Source organism: Eutrigla gurnardus (genome assembly GCF_963514095.1).
Source record: "Eutrigla gurnardus genome assembly, chromosome: 19".
Taxonomy (NCBI): Eukaryota; Metazoa; Chordata; class Actinopteri; order Perciformes; family Triglidae; genus Eutrigla; species Eutrigla gurnardus.
Genome location: NC_139930.1, coordinates 12,843,938 through 12,861,623, shown reverse-complemented (window position 1 = coordinate 12,861,623; position 17,686 = coordinate 12,843,938). Strand labels below are relative to the sequence as shown.

Genomic DNA, 17,686 nt, shown 5'->3' with positions numbered 1-17,686 from the left:
CGACATACTGACAGTCCGACAAGGACATAATTCAAGATGGTGTTTCTAACAATAGTTTTCTGTATTTACTTATTACTTACTTTTTCTAGAACAATATTGTCTTGTTATTACCTTGGACTGCTTTGGATGAGTGCCGATGGAAAGAATACAGATATTATCTCATTAATAAATGCCATTCCTCTCTGATTGCAAATGGCTTGATATATTGTTTTGAATCTTGGTTCGTTATTTGTGCATCATACTGCCCATGAGGACGTAGCTCTGGATGCTAAATTCCTCACCACCATGCCACTGCGTCAGTGCCCCAGTCCATCATTTTGTCCTGGATGTAAACACACTTCAAACTCTGTAATTTGCCCCACATAATCACCACATGATCTGTTTGTGTGGCTTTTTTCCCTCTTCACTCTTGTGTTAAGAAACTGGAAGTAACTCTGTTGTTTACCGTGTGACTCCGAATGTACTGTTCCCTTACATAACACGAGGCTGTGATTTCTATGGACAAAGAGCACCAGTATGTGACAAGACTGCAGAGGCCACGGCTGAATAAACTGTCTGCTCACTGCTTCCAGGGTCATTCAACAACAACTTGCCACAGATACTCCAGAGATATAAATACAAAATAGTTAGCATTGTCCTCTCCATGCCCGGGGTAACGGAGGGGTAACACTCCAGCTCATGACATACCAAGTCATTGTCATCCTTTGGATCGCACTCAATGCTGGACAAGTGTTGGAATGAACCAGCTGGGTATATATGTGTGTGAGTGGAGCGTTACCGATGCCAAAGCAACCTTCTTGCTCAGACCTTGTGCTCACTTTCTGTTGAGAGTAAAAAATACAGCTGCCGTCGTTTAGGGCCCAGGTCATTAATCTAGACTTGTTTGTTAGGGTGGAGCTACAGGCGTTTGCTGTTTCAACATCCTTTCCCTTCATTCTGACCATATATTCAAGGATATGGGGGAACAAAATAAAATACTATCCCGTCCTATTTTCCGCCGAGATGTGAGCTGGGATCCTTTCCCAAACTGGACGCAGCCAAGCCGAATCTTTACGCAGGATTTTGGCCTGCCTCCTTTTCTGGAACCCAGTGATCTGGACTGGATAGACTGGTCGAAGAGGAGACTGGCATCTTTCTCCTGGCCTGGAAACACACAAACTTCCCTTCTGCCTCCGGTGGTGAACCAAAAGGGTCCGAAACAACTGACAAGCGGAGTGTCAGAGATCCAAACGGGGAAGGACAGATGGAAGATTAACCTGGACCTCAATCACTTCTCACCCGAGGAAATTACAGTCACAACAAAGGAGGGCTATTTGCAAATATCAGGTACGCTGCACGTGATTCTCTGATTTCTCACAACCTATTTGTGAGATGTGACAGAGCTTAAGGAAAATAATCGGAATATGTCGACTTAAGCAGCCCTTGAGCTGAGGAACTTGTGCTTTATCACTTACATTATTTCCAACACATTTTTTAAAAAGTGTGTCTGTTTTTCATTAAAAGGAAATCACGAAGAAAGGCAGGATCAGCATGGATCGGTTTCAAGGTGCTTCACCCGGAAATACAAGTAAGTTGTTGTAGACTGTGAGGAATTTAAAAAAATGATTTAGTTGTGATTCAATACATTTGCTGTGTGTTACTTTTAGAAGGCAAGAGGTCAAAATAAAGTTACTCTTCCTTTTTTTGAAGGCTGCCACAGGGCGTGGACTCGCAGCACATCAGTTCTTCAATGTCTGGTGACAGAGTTCTGTCTGTAGAGGCCCCCGCCCCTGGGACGTCCATCTGCAACCCACACAATGAGGTCGTCATACCGGTCCAGATCAGACAGACCCAGGATGGTGAAAAGTGAAACCAGTACGCAAGGATTTGAAACAAGAGTTAGATGCAGTCCAAGTTGTGTGTAGCTCTGCTTTGTAGCACTGGCATGAAAAGGACAATTAATTTGTTTTCCTGCTTTGAGATACTTATACTGTTACATCACCAGTACAATAAAGTACTGGTCTAACGGGGCGTACCCACCAAACGCGATGAAACTTCATCGCGCGACAAGATTACATGTAAAGTCAATGCAAAGACGCGATTAGACGCTTCATCGCGCCGGGCGACGCGATGGACGCGATAGCGCGGCGCGATGGACGCGATGGACGCGAAAAATCGCTTCATCGCTTCATCGCGCCATCGCTTCATCGCGCCATCGCTCGAGTTGAAATAATTGAACTTTTGCGGCGAATTCGCGTGAAGACGCGCCGCGACAGCCTATCAGCGTTGAGATCGTCACCGACGTGCTGACGTACGGACGTCCTGGTGTTCCCTCGCTTTTTGCCACAATATTTATATATTATATTATATTATATATTGCCCATAATCAAAGTTGGGGGGCGCACGCACGCGCGCGCACACACACACACACATACATACATATCAATCCCAGCTCTTTCACACACAGAGATCTTTTTTTTTGCGATTGTTTATCACTGGGGCTTATGGCCGGCTATGAAGCACCAGTTCTGGGCAGAGCAGCAGCTAAACCTCCCGGTCCTGTACCCTGGTTAGCAGGTCTTCAAACTGGGCAACAGTCAGCCTGAAGTACCGCTGGAACCGGCCGTCGTCCAGGCGCAGCTCCTGCAGGAGACGGTGGAACTCGCCGAGCTCACGCCGCCTCCGTAGGGTAGCATGCACCCAGAACCGACGTCGGCGCCTAGCCCGCAGACGAAGCTGGGAACTTCTCCAGAGTAGATACAGTGCAGCGATGGTGGTTATCTCAGCCATGATCGACGAGAGAATGAAATGGCGGAAGAAATGTTGTTGTTTGGGCGAGCTCGACGCGATGACGCGATGCCGCGATGAGGCGTTTTTTGGCATATTGGACCGGCGTCAAAACTGGAGCGTCTAGCGCGACGCGATTTCATTTGTCGCGCGTTTCAATCGCGTTCATCGCGTTTGGTGGGTACGCTCCGTAAGTAGTCTAAAAATCTAATGCTCACTCTTCAATATAACACACAACCAACTCAACCAAATAAGGATTTTTTTTCTTGTCAGCACTTAAAAAGGGATTAGCATGACCGTGTGTTCCTAACAACATAGCACCGTTTTTTCATGCACTTCTAATATCTTCATTATATGAAATAAAACACACAGCAGCTGTAGATGCGACCTTACATGACCTAAGGGAATGTTGGGATTATGGCTGAAAATACTGGCCAAGAATGGACAGTGTAAATGAACTATTAACATCCACAGCTTATTGACTTTATGACAAAAAGTGTCAAATTGTGCTTCTGTGTAGCAATATAATGTAAAAGTCATAGCATGGATTCATTGTGTGTGTTTGTCCTTGAATTTGTACATTGATGTATTGAATAACCAGCCTGATCTTCTAAGTATTAAACTGTGTCTGCTCTATAAGTAAACTTTTTTTTAAATTTTCTCCTTTAGCGTCCTTCATTATTGATGCCTTTGTTAGCAGATTATAGGATCAATAGGAACCAGTTTAACCTGTATAGATTATTCATCCATTGCTCTATTTCTCATGACTTTCCATAATGTTATTGTCAAATGGTCCACAAGAGGGCACTGAAGTCCTATTTAGTGTCATATTTGGACACCGTCCTAGTTCCCTTTGAGCAGTTTTGTTTGTAGTATTTAAGGCAAGGCAAGGCAAGGCAACTTTATTTGTATAGCACATTTCATACACAAGGCAGACTCAAAGTGCTTCACATCATAAAACAAAGTGAGAAGAAAAAAATAGAAGAATTAAAAGAAAATAATAAAAATTTAAAAATGCATTACAGAAAGAAAAGAGAATAAAAACATATTTGCAATAATTAAAAACAGTGCAGACATTAAAAGATTTAGCAGAAAGCTATGGTGAACCTAACAGTTTTCAGTCTAGTTTTAAAAGTGGTCAGAGTTGGGGCAAGTCTTACATCTTCAGGAAGTTTATTCCAGCCTTAACTTATTTATTTAAGTTAATCTTATTTATGTATGAAGACTATTATCAACAGTTTCTCTCAAAGTTCTTCTAGATCTCCCTTATTGGCTGTAAGTTTATTTCACTGAATTCATTAATTTTAAATTCACTCTGGTGAATGAGGGCTTCTACATGTGATGCCATACTTCAGAGCAAATGTACAGCACCTTAAAGCTCAATAAAAAGAAGGCTTTATTAATGTATCAGCTTTATTTCTGCAACTGCAAAAGTCATAGCCTCAACTGATTTGATGAATGTCACTCAAAAGTGAATAGTGACATGTACTGTTTGAACTAGGTATTGTATGTTGAAATAACATCCATCCATCCATCCATCCATCCATATATCCATCCATCCATCCATCCATCCATTGGGCGAAAGCAGAGTTCACCCTGGACAGGTTGCCAGTCTATCACAGGGCTAAGAGACAGACAACCATTCACACCTACGGGCAATCTAGAGTCAACAATTAATCTAACGTTTATATCTTTGGACTGTGGGAGGAAGTCAGGAACCCAGAGAAAAGTTAACATGACATGATTTACTGTCTTCGCATATGGATTAATGCGTAGGAAGTAATTGTCTAAGATACGGTGAAAAGGGCAGAATTTTGTTGGAAATACATACATAAATATTACTGGTTCTGATTGCTTTCTTGGCTTCATCCTGCTCACACACTCAGCAGCAGACACAAATGGGAAAATATAGAATTTAGACCTACAGCAGCGCAAACGAGTCAGTAAATATAAGCATATGCTTTCTATCTGAGCCAAATTACTCTAAGATTTTATTAAGGTCTCGGCTGATTGCTATATGGCTCCTAGAGTGTTTCTCTTTGTTTGGATAAGTTGCTTGGGTATAGGGTTTGTGCTAAGGAGTAGTCAGGGCATTTCCTGGTAGCTACTAGCTGGTTGCTAGTGGTTGATGAGTGGTTGCTAAGGTGTTCCAGACAATTTCTTAGAGGCTGGCATATGAAATGGTTTCCATGCTAATTGTGTCTGCAGTCATAGAAGAAGTACTGGTAGTGATAGAGGCAGCAGTGTGACAACACATGTTATATTTCGAGGTATGTTCAGCACCATGGAGAGAAACACAAGACTGCATTTTAATATGTGTCTCTGCCGCCCTCCAGTGGCCACATTAAATAAGGACAGCAATAGGCATTTACTTGTGGCAAAAGTATAAAAATATGTCTCTTTGCTTCATAAGTACTGCAAAAATACAAGTTATGTTTACAATATATGGATGAAAGATCCTACCGATGTCAACAAGAGGAGTGTTGAAAAAATAACGTTTACTGCATATAGTAAAAAAATCAATCATACAGTGGACTTGCATTTTTATATTTTTGAGACCATATTCCGTCCATGCAACGAGCACTTTACAAGATGATACCATAAGGCTGTTCTATTCTTAAATATATGGAAATCTTAAGGATTTAAAAAAGGATTGGATTTGTTCTAAATGTATAAGAACAAAAATTATAACAATATGATACAATTTTATTTTTTAAAACAAATACAGACTTCTGTATTGTTTTTTTTTTTAATTCTAAATAATAATAATAATCCTGTGACAGAGCCTGGCGTGAACTGACTTTAAGCTCGTTGCCTGTAGTATTGCGGTGTCTCTTTAAAGGAAGGGGGAGTGTAGAAGAGGGACAGAGGAAAGAGATGAATAGAAGGCACCAGAACCACCTACCATGACCAAGTGCGCTGTAAATGTAGGACAGAAATTCGAGTGGAATACAAACGGATCATCAAGCGACATATTCGAGGGGGAACCATGTTTGGATGTGCCTTATCTGATTCAAATATTTTTAAATATGGTACCACATGCGATCACTGGAACACAGGAAAAGTATTTTTCCACCCAAACATTTCTTGCATTTTGAAACGGATAAGAAGAGTGGCAGTAAAATACATCCCTGTGCTATCTTTCTCCGATTATCAATGGTAGGCATTGCATAATTCACTCTTCTCCACCGGAGCCATTTGGTTCCTCCTCTTTGAGAAGAGGGGGACGCCAGAAAAAACGACCACATCCAGTAGCTGCCTTTCTCGGTGGTGCCTGCAATTGTTTGGCAATGCCCTTTTCTCTCTTAGGAAGAACTTGCAGACAGTAGCGGGGGAGCACGCAGGGGAAGGATGCATTTAAAGCTGGATGTGTGCTGCATTCAGGGAGATTCGGCAATAACAGCAGCTCTAGCAGAAACAGCGAGTGCGGAGGGCCTGGGAAGCACCCAGCCCCACTATCTCCTCCTTTTCCTCCCCCCTGCAGGACCATGCTTGCGTGAGGGATGAGGCTGTGCACAGGGACACCAGGCCAGAGCTGCGGCCTACTTCTCACAAGAGCCGGTCTCTCGACTGCAAGATCTGTGAACACATTGCCACCATCAAATCAGCATCTTTGGTACGCAGCTCCCCCTTCTCTCCCTTTGCATAAAAAAAAAAAAAAAAAGAGGGAAAAAAAAGGAAACGTGTGTGTGCTCGCTCGCGCGCGTGTTGGTGTATGTGTGCGTGTATGCGTGCTGGCGGAGGGGAGGGTAGGGGTGTCTGTGTTCTCAGCTGTACATCTGTAGTCATGGCAACCAGATCCTGTTAATGGATGTCATTTTTTTTCCTCCTCCATCCTCAGCGTCCCTCTCTGCCTCTGCTTTTACGTGTGTGTGTGTGCATTGCACTTCTACGTATTCCGTATAAAATCTCTTGCCTGATGTCTATTGCCAAAGAGATTTAGTTGCATTCTCACATCTTCTCTCATGGTTGTCTTAAATAGTAATTTTACACGTCGGCTAAATAGTGGCATCATACCTTAAAATGTATTATAAATGTCACGTTTGGTGCGGAAGTGAGTGATGGAATAATTCATGTTGCTAAGAGTGTAATCTAAATCAAGAGTAAGCGATTTAAAAGCAGAGCCTCTGTGTATAAATGTGTCTGAATCAACCCTCCTTAAATCCTTGGGTCAATGTGAATGTGTAGAAATCTGTAATCTGATTACTTTCCAGTTTGCACCTGTATGTGGTCCTATTCTGCCTTACCAGCTGTTTGTCTTCCTCCCCTGTCTCCACCGTGGCAGTTGTTCCACTCTGCCTGCTCCATTTCTTTTACTTCCTGCTTCCTCTGTTCCCCTGTCTAGGTCATCAGGTAGATCCAGGAGCATGAGCAGGACTTTGAGCTGCGGGAGCAGATGTCTGGGTATAAGCGCATGCGGCGGCAGCACCAGAAGCAGCTGATCGCCCTGGAGAACAGGCTAAAGGCCGAGATGGATGAGCATAGGCTCCGGTTGCAGAAGGAATTAGAGACACATGCGAACAACACTTACATTGAGCTTGAAAGACTGGCCAAACGCCATGCTGCTCAAACGGACAAAGAGGTACAGCAGGCGCTATTTATGAACGAGGCAGCAACTACACAGTGATGTTATTCCAACATGCCAAACTTGTTTGTGTGCAGGCATTTCTGGACAGTTAAGAGATCAACAAAGGGTGTTGATGTGAATATTTGAATGTCTCCTCACAGATGAAGTCAGTTGCAGCTGAAGAGAGGCGGATCCAGCAACAGATTGTTGCTCAGCAAAAGAAAGAGCTGACTAATTTCTTAGAGAGTCAGAAAAAGGAGTACAGGCTTTGCAAAGACAAGATCAAAGAGGTAAATATTCCAAACAAACACATTTTTAAATTCTGTATATCATATCTGTTCAATAACATTTGTGTTTTTTTTTTCACTTGTTACATTATAGGAGATGAGCGAAGACCCTTGTACACCCAAGGAGGAGAAGCAGGAGCGTCTGTCCAGGCACAAAGAAACAATACAGCGCTCTCAGGCTGAGGAGGAGGCTCATCTGTTGGCCCAGCAGAGGCTGGTCTACGACCGGAGCTGCAGGGCCCTCAAACGCCGGAGTCTGGTCAGGAAGCACGAGTTTGAGCAGGAGCAACTGAGAGAGGTAATATACCATTCTGCGTCACATAACAGAATGTGTAATCGTGGACAGTCTCACAACTAAATACCACAATTTTGGATACGACTATTGATGTTTTCAGAAGTTGTTTGGACACAAGTATATTTTGTGAAACAATCGCTGATCTATTGCGACAGCCTGGCTTAACGGCTGCAACAAAAGTGGGAGACCAGATGGGTTTAAAGTAATTCATGTAGAAAGTCAGTAATCTGAGCTTGTGTGGATGTGTGAAAATGTCTGAAACCTTCAAAACCAAGACCGCAAATGTGTCGGCAGAGGAAGAGAAAAGTTCCTGTGGTGAGCTTTTACACTTGGAACCACATCAGCTGAGTCCTGTAAGAGAAGCAGCCACAAAACACAGACCCCCTAGTGGATCGGAGGGGTCGTCACAGTGATGACCAAATCAATACCCGATTACACAGGGGGGGAAAGAGTGAATGGATTAAAATACAAGGGATACAGCTAATTGTTTTCATTAATAAGCATGAGTTGATTATTGTTTGAAGTTATTTCTTCAAACTGCTTCTCTGACAAACTTCCCAAATATCCAGTAGGAATCAATGTGCATGTTTATGCCTTAGTGTCCTCAAATAAATCAACCAGCCTTACAGAAAAGGAAAGTTGAATTTGTGTCTGTTGTCATCGGCAACGTGAAACTGACGTCAAACCTGTTGTCCCAGGAGCTGAACAAGAAGGGGACCCAGAAGGAGATGGAGCACGCGTTGATGATCCGGCAGGACGAGTCCACCCAGGACATGGAGCGCCGGCAGCTGCAGATGCTGCAGAAGCTGCGCATCGAACTCATGCGGCTGCAGCACCAGACGGAGCTGGAGAACCAGGAGGAGTACAACGGCCGGCGACAGAGAGAACTACACAGGAAACACACTCTGGAGCAGCGGCAGCAGCCCAGAAACCTCAAGGTGCCTCCAACTTCTTTCTAAATAAACCTGCAACAAAAACAAACAAACAAAATGTCTCAAAGCCATATCTGTAATTGGCCTGTTTTGTGTTTCTCCTGTAGATGCTTGAGATGCAGATCAAGAAACAGTTCCAGGATACTTGCAAGGTGCAGAACAAGCAGTACAAAGCTCTTAGGAACCATCAGCTGGAGGTCTCTCCCAAAGGCGACCATAAAAACATCCTGAAGAGCCTCAAAGAGGAGCAGACACGCAAGCTGGCCATCCTGGCCGAGCAGTACGAGCAGAGCATCAACGAGATGATGGCCTCACAAGCGGTACGAGGATCCTGAAGCATCTTGTCATGAATAGCAGACGTGGGCCCTCATTCGTCATTTGTATGTTGTATATTAATTTGCACATTTGCTCTTCATCTCAGCCTCAAACGTCACATCTCTGTGCATCGACCTTTTAGAACCCTGTCACACATTTGACTGTTTAGAGCTAGAGTTTTGTAATGGTTTGTTTGGTCGTTGACGTGTTGACGTGTGACTACCTAGATGCGACTCGACGCGGAGCAGGAGGTAGAGTGCCAGGCCCTGAAGCAGCAGCTGAAGCAGGAGATGGAGCTCCTGGACGCCTACCAGAGGAAAACCAAGTCACAAATGGAGACCCAGCACGAGCGAGAGCAGCAGAAACTGGAGCAGAAGGTCTCCATACGCAGAGCGCACCTTGAACAGAAGGTAGGCATAAGATCCAAGCCGTTCTAAAAGCACTTTAAATGAATGCAGCATGACGCCGTCAGCATGACGCCGTCAGCACGACGCGTCCGGAGAGACACCTGTTGACAGCAGCAGATTTGTTGGGACAGTTCTACAATTTAGTGCACTGCTTGCAGCCACAAATACAAAAGAGGGAAGACGTCGGGTTAAGATGCTGTTATGCAGGTTTGCAGTCGGGGGAGGCAGGAGGTGGTTAGAATTGCTCAGTTGCTAAAAGTGAAGCTCATCACTGGCTGACGAACAGAAGAGGCTGTTGAGTCTAGAGCTCTGGAGCCTTCCTCAGGCCAACAGGAGAGTTAGTAAAAAGGGCTGAAGTGCAGCAAAAAAGTAATTGTAAAAAAGTTTGTTCATGTGAGTGAGTGGTGCTCCAGGAAAAGGGGAAAGTATGGAGCCATTTTAAAGGTAAAAACCCTTTATTATTTTCATTTTTTTTTTTTTTTACATTGGCTTTACTTTCATTATAGGGAGTCTCTCAAATTGCTTTGTTTTAATATTATTAGCCATGCTGGTGGTCGGTCGGTCCACCACTTTGGTCCCCGACACAATATTTAAAAACTACTGCATTGATTGTCATCAAATTTGATCCATATATTCATGTCTCCCTCAGGATTAGGGCCATCATCAGGTCAAAACTTGAATTTGTATTTATGTGCTTTGCTAATTTCCAAATGTTAGCATGTTTACAAGCTCAAATAAGATAAACTTTTAACACGGTAAAAAAGAAATTATACCTGCTTAGCGTCAGTATGTTTACAGTGACACAAAGTAAAGAAAATATACGTTATCTTAGAAATAATATCAAGATATCATGAAACATTTTGAATTGTTTTATTCATTAATTGGTTGATTAATTGTTCAAGCTATAAAATGTATACAAATACTTTCACCCTAAGGAACAGTTTTCAAATTGTATCAGTAATATCATGCTGATTGACATGTTTGAGCTTTAGAGGCGTTGCTAAAGGTAAGGGGAGCCGGCCCTGACAGGAAAAATCCTTTAGGAACCCTGAATATCATCACTGAGAGTTACTGAGTTACTGAGAACAAAGCCTCACTTAACAACACAAGCTTAAAGTTAGACTCCACAACGAAATAACTACCGTCGGTGTTTTTCGATTACAGATGGAAGAGGAACTGGCTGCACTCCAGAAGGAGCGCACAGAGAAGATCAAGCACTTGTTGGAACGCCAGGACAGAGAAATGAACACTTTTGACACAGAAAGTAGAAGCCTCGGCTTCGGAAGCCTGGGATCACTGGACTTCCCCAAAGAAGACAACAGATGAAAGTGGATTTATCTTTCCAGGACAACATATCTGTGCCCCCCCCTCCCACCCTCCCCACTTTTTTCCGCTTTCCACTTGACCGTTTGTTACGTTCCGCGGTGACAAAGCCGGATAACTTTCTCTGTTGCTTTTCTTCTCTCGTAGATATCGCATCTTTGAATCGAGGCGTTACGTGCAATGAGAACTTCTTTTTGTGAAACTTGAGGGGGGAAAGTAAAAACAAAAACAAAAAAAATCTACAACAACATGTCAATAAAACTCAAACCTAGTCAGTGTAACTCAAAAAACTTGTGTGTTTAAAAATAACAGACTCTTTTCCTCCATGCCATTTCCTCCTTTTTGGTATGAATTGAATAAATCAGGAAATTTTAGTAAAAAATTGGCACTTTGATATGTTTAAGTAGAAACCCATCATGTTCGTATGATGCTTAATGTGTTTGTTACATGGAGGGACATTGTGGAATGTGAGCTGCGGACTTCCCCCGCAGCGTTGAGCTGCTTTGTCTTTTTTTTATTTTTTATTTTTTTTATTGGTTTTCATTTTGTTTTATTTCATTTTACGCTCTGAATGTGAATATTACTGTATGGGGTCACTGGAAAGGTCAGAGTTTATTCATTTTGATTTTTTTTCTGGTCATACTTCCATATTGTGCTTATGCATACAGTATACTGTGGTCCCTCACTTTTCTAGGCAACAGTTCTTACCCTTTTTTTTATTTGATATGTAGGATCAATTGGCATTAGCTTAATCAACCCCGTTTATCACAATTCAAGATCCCACTTGGTAAAACTGCTTATTATTGCATGCACTTTAAGGACAAATTCAGGTTGTGAAGTGAAGCATGAATCTGTCAAGAGATTTTAGCTGTTTGTAAATAAAAGCATTTTTTTTTTTTTGGTTTTGTTTTAAACCTACGGATACTGGACATAAGCGCCATATTTGATATGATAATTTCACAAATGCCTTTATTTAAGTTGTGCCTGAAGCAGATTTTAGTTCCGTGTTTGTTATATCTATATTTTATTTACTGAGGCCGGCACCATTTTGTTTTTGGTTTCATCCAAACTTGTGAATCATTTAATGTTCACTAGTCAAAGTTCTTGTAAAGGAAAAATGGTGAGAATTGTGCTGTATAACTTTTGATATGAATATTTGTACATGAGAATATAGCTAGAACATACAGAGACACTGGTCTATTACTGGCAACAGCTTAATACAGATTTTGCTTCATTTTTGTTTTATAATAGAGAGATATGGTCATACAATAGCTCCGTATATTGCTAATTCAAATCACTAGACTCAGATTGTATAAATGCTGGTGGATGGAACAACAGACTTCTTGTAAACATCGGTGCCACGATCTTTAATGGATCGACGGTTCTACAAAAGCAAAACACAACGTGTGAGTCCAGATTGCATTTGAGCGATTAGTGTTAAATGATCAGATTTACATTATTTTTTTGCCATGTTCATTATGGTCATTGAACAGGTTGCACAATGTTTCCATTTCTACTAAATGGAAAGATAATTGTTTGGTGCTTAATTTCTAATACCACCTTTAGCCTTGTAGTTTTTTGTCTTGGAGAGAAGATTGATTTTTACAAAATGTAAACGTGAAGCATTTTGAAACCCCCTCTGAGTCAAAACACTACTAAGTTTTTCAAACACTCATGACATATTTAGAGTACCCCATGCAGTGAAACCCTCTAAAAATGAAGTTATATGTATGAAAAAATAAATACTATTTTATCACAGGTCAGTTTTTGAAACATTGTTTAATGTGGTGGTCTTGAATGCAACCCTGTTATGTTTGGCAGGTATTTCTTCACCTGTATTTTTTTTTTGCTTTTCATTTCAGAGCCACAACTTGTTGATTAATGTTCGGCCGTGTTCCTCGCAGGGCTGAAAGGTCTGATTTAACAAAGTATTTTAAAAAGGAGGAATATAATGACATTCTATTTCTGATGGCAATAGAACTTAAATGCTCTTGTTTTACACGCAGAAACCTAAATTTCTGAATTTGTTATGTTTGACCAGAGTGTGTTCTGAAGTTGAATGGCTCCTCTAGATTTTTCAGCCTTTTACATTTTCACAAACTTTCTGAAATTTGATGGAAAAAAAAAAGTTTCTCATATGCAGTAAAGGCCTTTTGTCTGGTCACACAAAACTGAAGCCTTGTGGAAAAATGGTTCCATAAAAAAAGTGCTATTGGGGTGCTTGAATAAGGTTTGCCTGAGAGCTTCAGAACGGTTATGAACCTTACAATGTGTGTGAATTTTAAGTTACTACAAAGATGTATTTAGTTAGAATAAAGGGGACTTTCCTAAACAACCTTATTCACCATTTCCTGTGCAGTTCAAAGACAAAATAAAAGAGATTCTGTTGAAAAAGTCTCAATCAACATCCTGCATCTTATGATGGTGCATTTCTGTTTGTGGTTGGATTTCCTCATAATGCTCGCTTATTTCGCAAAGGACTTTTGCTGTAATGTGACCTCTGTGATCTATGCTATCAAACACAGGTTCATCTTAACTTACTGTAAATCAACTACAAACCTAGATGCGGGTCAAATTTAACTCGTGTGAACCAGAACCTCGAAATGAGAACAGGAGGTGAGAGGGAAGTTGCAGTGAGTTTCTGAGCTTCCTTATATTTCAGGGTATACTCGCTTGATTTAGGGTGTTGTTTGGGGGCTTTTTTTAGCGAGCCCTTGCTGTAGGTGCTGGCAGGAATCCGCCTGTAGTTTCCTTGAATTGTCGACGTCTGCGGCACCATCTGCAGCCGTTGCCCTCCTAACCACAACCCCTGTGTGATCCCCTAGGGCAACTGGAAAGCCCCGAGGATGGCAGCGGAGTGGTTAGCTTTTACCTGCAGATGTGCTGACAGCGTTGTGGTACGTCGCGTTCCCCCCCCCCCCCATGCCTTTTTTTCCCCAAGCAGTCAGTAGTTTGACAGCAATGCGGCATCTAGCGTGGATGCCTGAAACAAAGACAACATTACCACCAAAAACCATGGAGGTCACCGCTCGGCGAGCTGTTTCCGTCCTGCAGTCTGACCTCTCGTTAACCCCCGTGATGCAGACAGCTGGCTAAAAGCATTAGAGGGTGTCTCCATGCAAAGTGAGTGGCTGTGGGGGACAGAGATTAGACGTGAAAAGTCCAGTTTGTCATATATTCATCCTCCTGGTCCTTCTGCACGTACTGCTTAAGGAATCCACTGCAGGATGCAACACGGTCGCATGTCACGATGAAATCATCCTCTGATAACGCGCGTCCGTCAGAGGCTTGCACGAGTGGCGTGATGACACCGACATATTGCTGACTTAAGCTATGCAGACCCTCCCTTTTTACGCACTTGTAAAACTTTGTGATTGAGAAATGTGTTTCCTGTGACTTCCTTGCACGAATGCACCACATGGAGATATTGCTGCAAAAAAGACAAACATGGTACGGGGAGCTGTTGTTCACAGCTCTGACAATATTCTGCATCAAAATCACGAAGAGAAAACAAATGACCTCAGAATACTCGGGGATTGTTTTCATGACTCCTCTCATGAAATTCAGCCATTTTTGTTGTTGAATTATTTTTTAAAAAGCCGTGGGAAGAAACACAAATCCATTTTTTCTTTGCGTTAGATTGTTTTCCAAAGAACACGTAGTATGCTTTCATTTGAATTTAAGGTACTTTACATGTTGCTCAAGGTACAGTTGCACTCATTATGAAGAAAGTGCATAAGAAACCACATCACTGGGCAAACTGGAAGTTGTGAGGAAGCAAAAGGTAGCTTCTCACAGTGCACAAAGTTCTCACCTTCAAAACCAACACTCTCCAGAGGCACGTAAAACTTTCAGTGAACTGTGTCAAAGGGTAGGCTGACCTCAGTCCTTAACATGACACGGTTTTCAGCAGATGTCCTTTAAGCAATTTAAATCACATTTGTAGTATATTTTTACATGCCCAAATAAAAAAGGACGTGCTATTTAAATGATCTCCACCATATGGTCAAATATTCATAATGAGACAACGTCCCTACATGCCTGCTCTGTGATCGGGCATGTAGGGACGTTGCCCACTTGTTTGATAAAGAGGAAAGAAGAAAAAAAAATGCACATCTGAAAAAAGGAGGACATTCTGGGAAATTTGGTTGCCTCACAAGTGCACGTCATTTCCTCCTATGACAAATGTGTGGTTTCTGTCTTTTAAAAAACTTTTAAAGGAGTGTGATTATGATGAGCCCATGCAATTTGCCTGTGACACCGAGAGGAGAATGAATGGGCGTGTAAAGAGTATGCATTTTCAACAGTTTATGGAAACAGCAACAAGTAAGTTTTATTACATACATTTATCTATTAATACAAAAAGACAAATTGCATCTTTTCTTGCCGTTGTGCTGCTATTTGAGTGTCTTAACAGTTGTTGTGAAAGAGGCTGAAGTTTCAAATTCAACTTTACTGCTTAACAGTTTTTGAATGGTCAAGTTTTTTAGTTTTTTAACTGTAAAATCTGATATTTAAAGACTGGCTGACAATGTTTGTAGGGCATCTAAACATATTTTAACCACAACATATGGTTCTCTAAAACGTTTGAATGGATAACAAAGCAGACTTCTGGTTTCCTTTTTTTTCTTGCTGAACATATGCAAACTGAAACATCTCTTGTAATCAATCCTGCCTTCCACTTTGGTGGTTTTAAAACTGAAGTTCCCCCTCACCGCTGGGATGTAGGATAACCTAAACTGACCAGTTCCTCTCTCCGCAGCGTTACTCTCTCTCCTGCTGGTTATGGCTGTTGATTCGACTGTGGTAGCGAGCAGAAACCAGCAGTGTGGGAACTCTCTGCAGCAGACTCTGAAGCTAACCAGACTTGTACAGAAGGAATCTGTCGACCTCATCAAAACATACGTGAGTACAGACAGAAAAGTGCTGTATCTTATATTGCTGTGTTAACCCCCCATTGCTTGTTCTGTGCTCCACCCTTTTACCTTTTCTTACAACATATAATTCATGTTCCTCTTTAAAACGTGTGGCTTCATTTACATCTGATCTTCCTTTTGTTGTTGTTGCAGAAAGCCTCTCAAGGAGAAATGTCAGAGCAGTTCTGCAAGGTGTCAGTCAACGACGTCCCTGACCCAAACATCTCCGGCCTGGAGCCCTCAGAGAGGATAGCGAGCATCCACACGCAACTCCAAGTCTTCCTCCTGCATTTCAAACGGGTGTACGAGCAGCAGACAGACTTACAGCCGCCCACGAGCCCGCTGCTGACGGAGCTCAGCCGTGTCAGTGCTCGCAGCAGGAGCCTGGCCGCTCTCGTGAACAGCTTCTATCAGAGCCTCTTCCCCAACCTGCCCCTACCAGAGCCAGCAGGGGGGCCCACGACGCTGCCTCCACCTCAGAACGTCTTCCAGCAGAAGGTCTACGGCTGTGTGGTCCTCAAGACCTACAAGGGGCTCCTGGCAAATGTTTCTCAAGAACTGAGGATCCTAAAAATCAAATTGTGCAGAAGGAGGATACAGATCAACACACTCTTCTGAGGTTGTTTCCAGCAACAGAAAGACTTTAAAAGATGAATATGTATGAAGGTGGCTGGTACATCAGTGTAGTGAAGCCTATTTATGGTATTTAATAATTATAATTTTGTAATTTAATAATATTTATTTTCTCGTTTCAAATAAGAGGAAGGCTGAGTGTGAAGGTATCCCTACGCAAGTTATGTTTATTTAATTTGTCCAATATGTTACGTAAAGTCCTACTTTGCTATACTTGCTGTATATAGAATTATTAAAAGATACTTTGCAGCTTAACTTCTTCATGATCTTAATCTTCATTACTTAGTGAAGTTTTTCAAACATGTACAATTTCAGAAACTTGGGATTGTTTTAAAAAACAGATTTTTATGCACTACATGTTTATTCCTTTAACAACGATTTTCTGTGCAAAAAAAGGGGAAAAATACAACAACAACGAAAAAAAAGTATAATTTGGAAGCATCTTGTGCAAAATGTGTCCATCAAGAGGAGTTAAAAGAAAATCAGGAAGCTGCTGAGACGCTGACTGTGTGATATCAGCTCGGAATGACGCATGTGTTCGACTCAAGGCGGTATCGGATAGGAAAGATTTCATGAAACTGGCGGGCTGTCTGGCCAGTCACAAGGTGTGGGTGGGTGTGGGTCAGATAACTGTTTGTGTTGTTTGCACACTTGCAGCCTCATATAGATGGAGATGCAAGTGTGTGAAGGGTGGGATGGAAAAAACAGAAGAGAGAGAAACCCCCTTTATTCTATAAATGAATCACAGACACCACACGCAAGCCTTTGATCTATATATGTTTATTTATATAACATAGATACCAAATATTGTAGTTGGAATTAAGTAATGCTTCACTAAACTTTCCTCAGATCACAAGCTCCGAGGAAACTGGAAGTAGATGGGGGATTCACTCTGGGTCATGAATCAAGTTCCCTGTTATAACTCGGCTTTATTTTAAGCACAAACAGAGGGTACCTCAGGACAACAACCACTCCTCAGTCGACATGTTTCACTGGTTTTCACTAACCACTTTATGTTTTTCAAGACCACAGAGACCTATGAGGTAAGGTATACCCCAGCTGACACAGCATTTGTTAAAAAAAAAACAACAAAAAAACTAGAAACACCACGTAAGCTGCATAATTCCAACACCAACACAGCATGTAAAGTCCAACAGAACCGGACAGGCGTGTAGACTGAACCAGGACCTGTTGTAGTTGTTGTAGATCCACCCGTCATCAAGCTAGTTCTGCACAACTGCAATA

At 42.0% G+C, this 17,686-nt stretch overlaps 3 protein-coding genes across 4 annotated transcripts; all 3 read left to right on the top strand.

Moving 5' to 3' along the window:
• The first annotated feature begins 621 nt into the window (after window positions 1-621).
• On the top strand, window positions 622-1,999 carry LOC311029687 (heat shock protein beta-1-like). Its single transcript, XM_084034961.1, has 3 exons — window positions 622-1,326; window positions 1,504-1,567; window positions 1,690-1,999. The coding sequence occupies exons 1-3, from the start codon at window positions 957-959 to the stop codon at window positions 1,847-1,849; spliced, it is 594 nt and encodes a 197-aa protein (XP_083891087.1). The 5' UTR covers window positions 622-956; the 3' UTR covers window positions 1,850-1,999.
• Window positions 2,000-5,624: 3,625 nt separating this feature from the next.
• taok3b (TAO kinase 3b) lies at window positions 5,625-13,279 on the top strand. Of its 2 annotated transcripts, none has more exons than XM_084034781.1 (8): window positions 5,625-6,382; window positions 7,112-7,348; window positions 7,495-7,623; window positions 7,715-7,918; window positions 8,614-8,853; window positions 8,955-9,167; window positions 9,390-9,572; window positions 10,734-13,279. In XM_084034781.1, the coding sequence occupies exons 2-8, from the start codon at window positions 7,163-7,165 to the stop codon at window positions 10,893-10,895; spliced, it is 1,317 nt and encodes a 438-aa protein (XP_083890907.1). In that variant the 5' UTR covers window positions 5,625-6,382; window positions 7,112-7,162; the 3' UTR covers window positions 10,896-13,279. The 2 variants fall into 2 exon arrangements, with proteins under 2 accessions (XP_083890907.1, XP_083890908.1); XM_084034782.1 differs by having other exon boundaries at window positions 7,052-7,348.
• A 1,830-nt stretch (window positions 13,280-15,109) lies between these two features.
• m17 (IL-6 subfamily cytokine M17) lies at window positions 15,110-16,693 on the top strand. The gene is made up of 3 exons (XM_084035255.1): window positions 15,110-15,218; window positions 15,655-15,797; window positions 15,962-16,693. The coding sequence occupies exons 1-3, from the start codon at window positions 15,134-15,136 to the stop codon at window positions 16,424-16,426; spliced, it is 693 nt and encodes a 230-aa protein (XP_083891381.1). The 5' UTR covers window positions 15,110-15,133; the 3' UTR covers window positions 16,427-16,693.
• The last annotated feature ends 993 nt before the right edge of the window (window positions 16,694-17,686 follow it).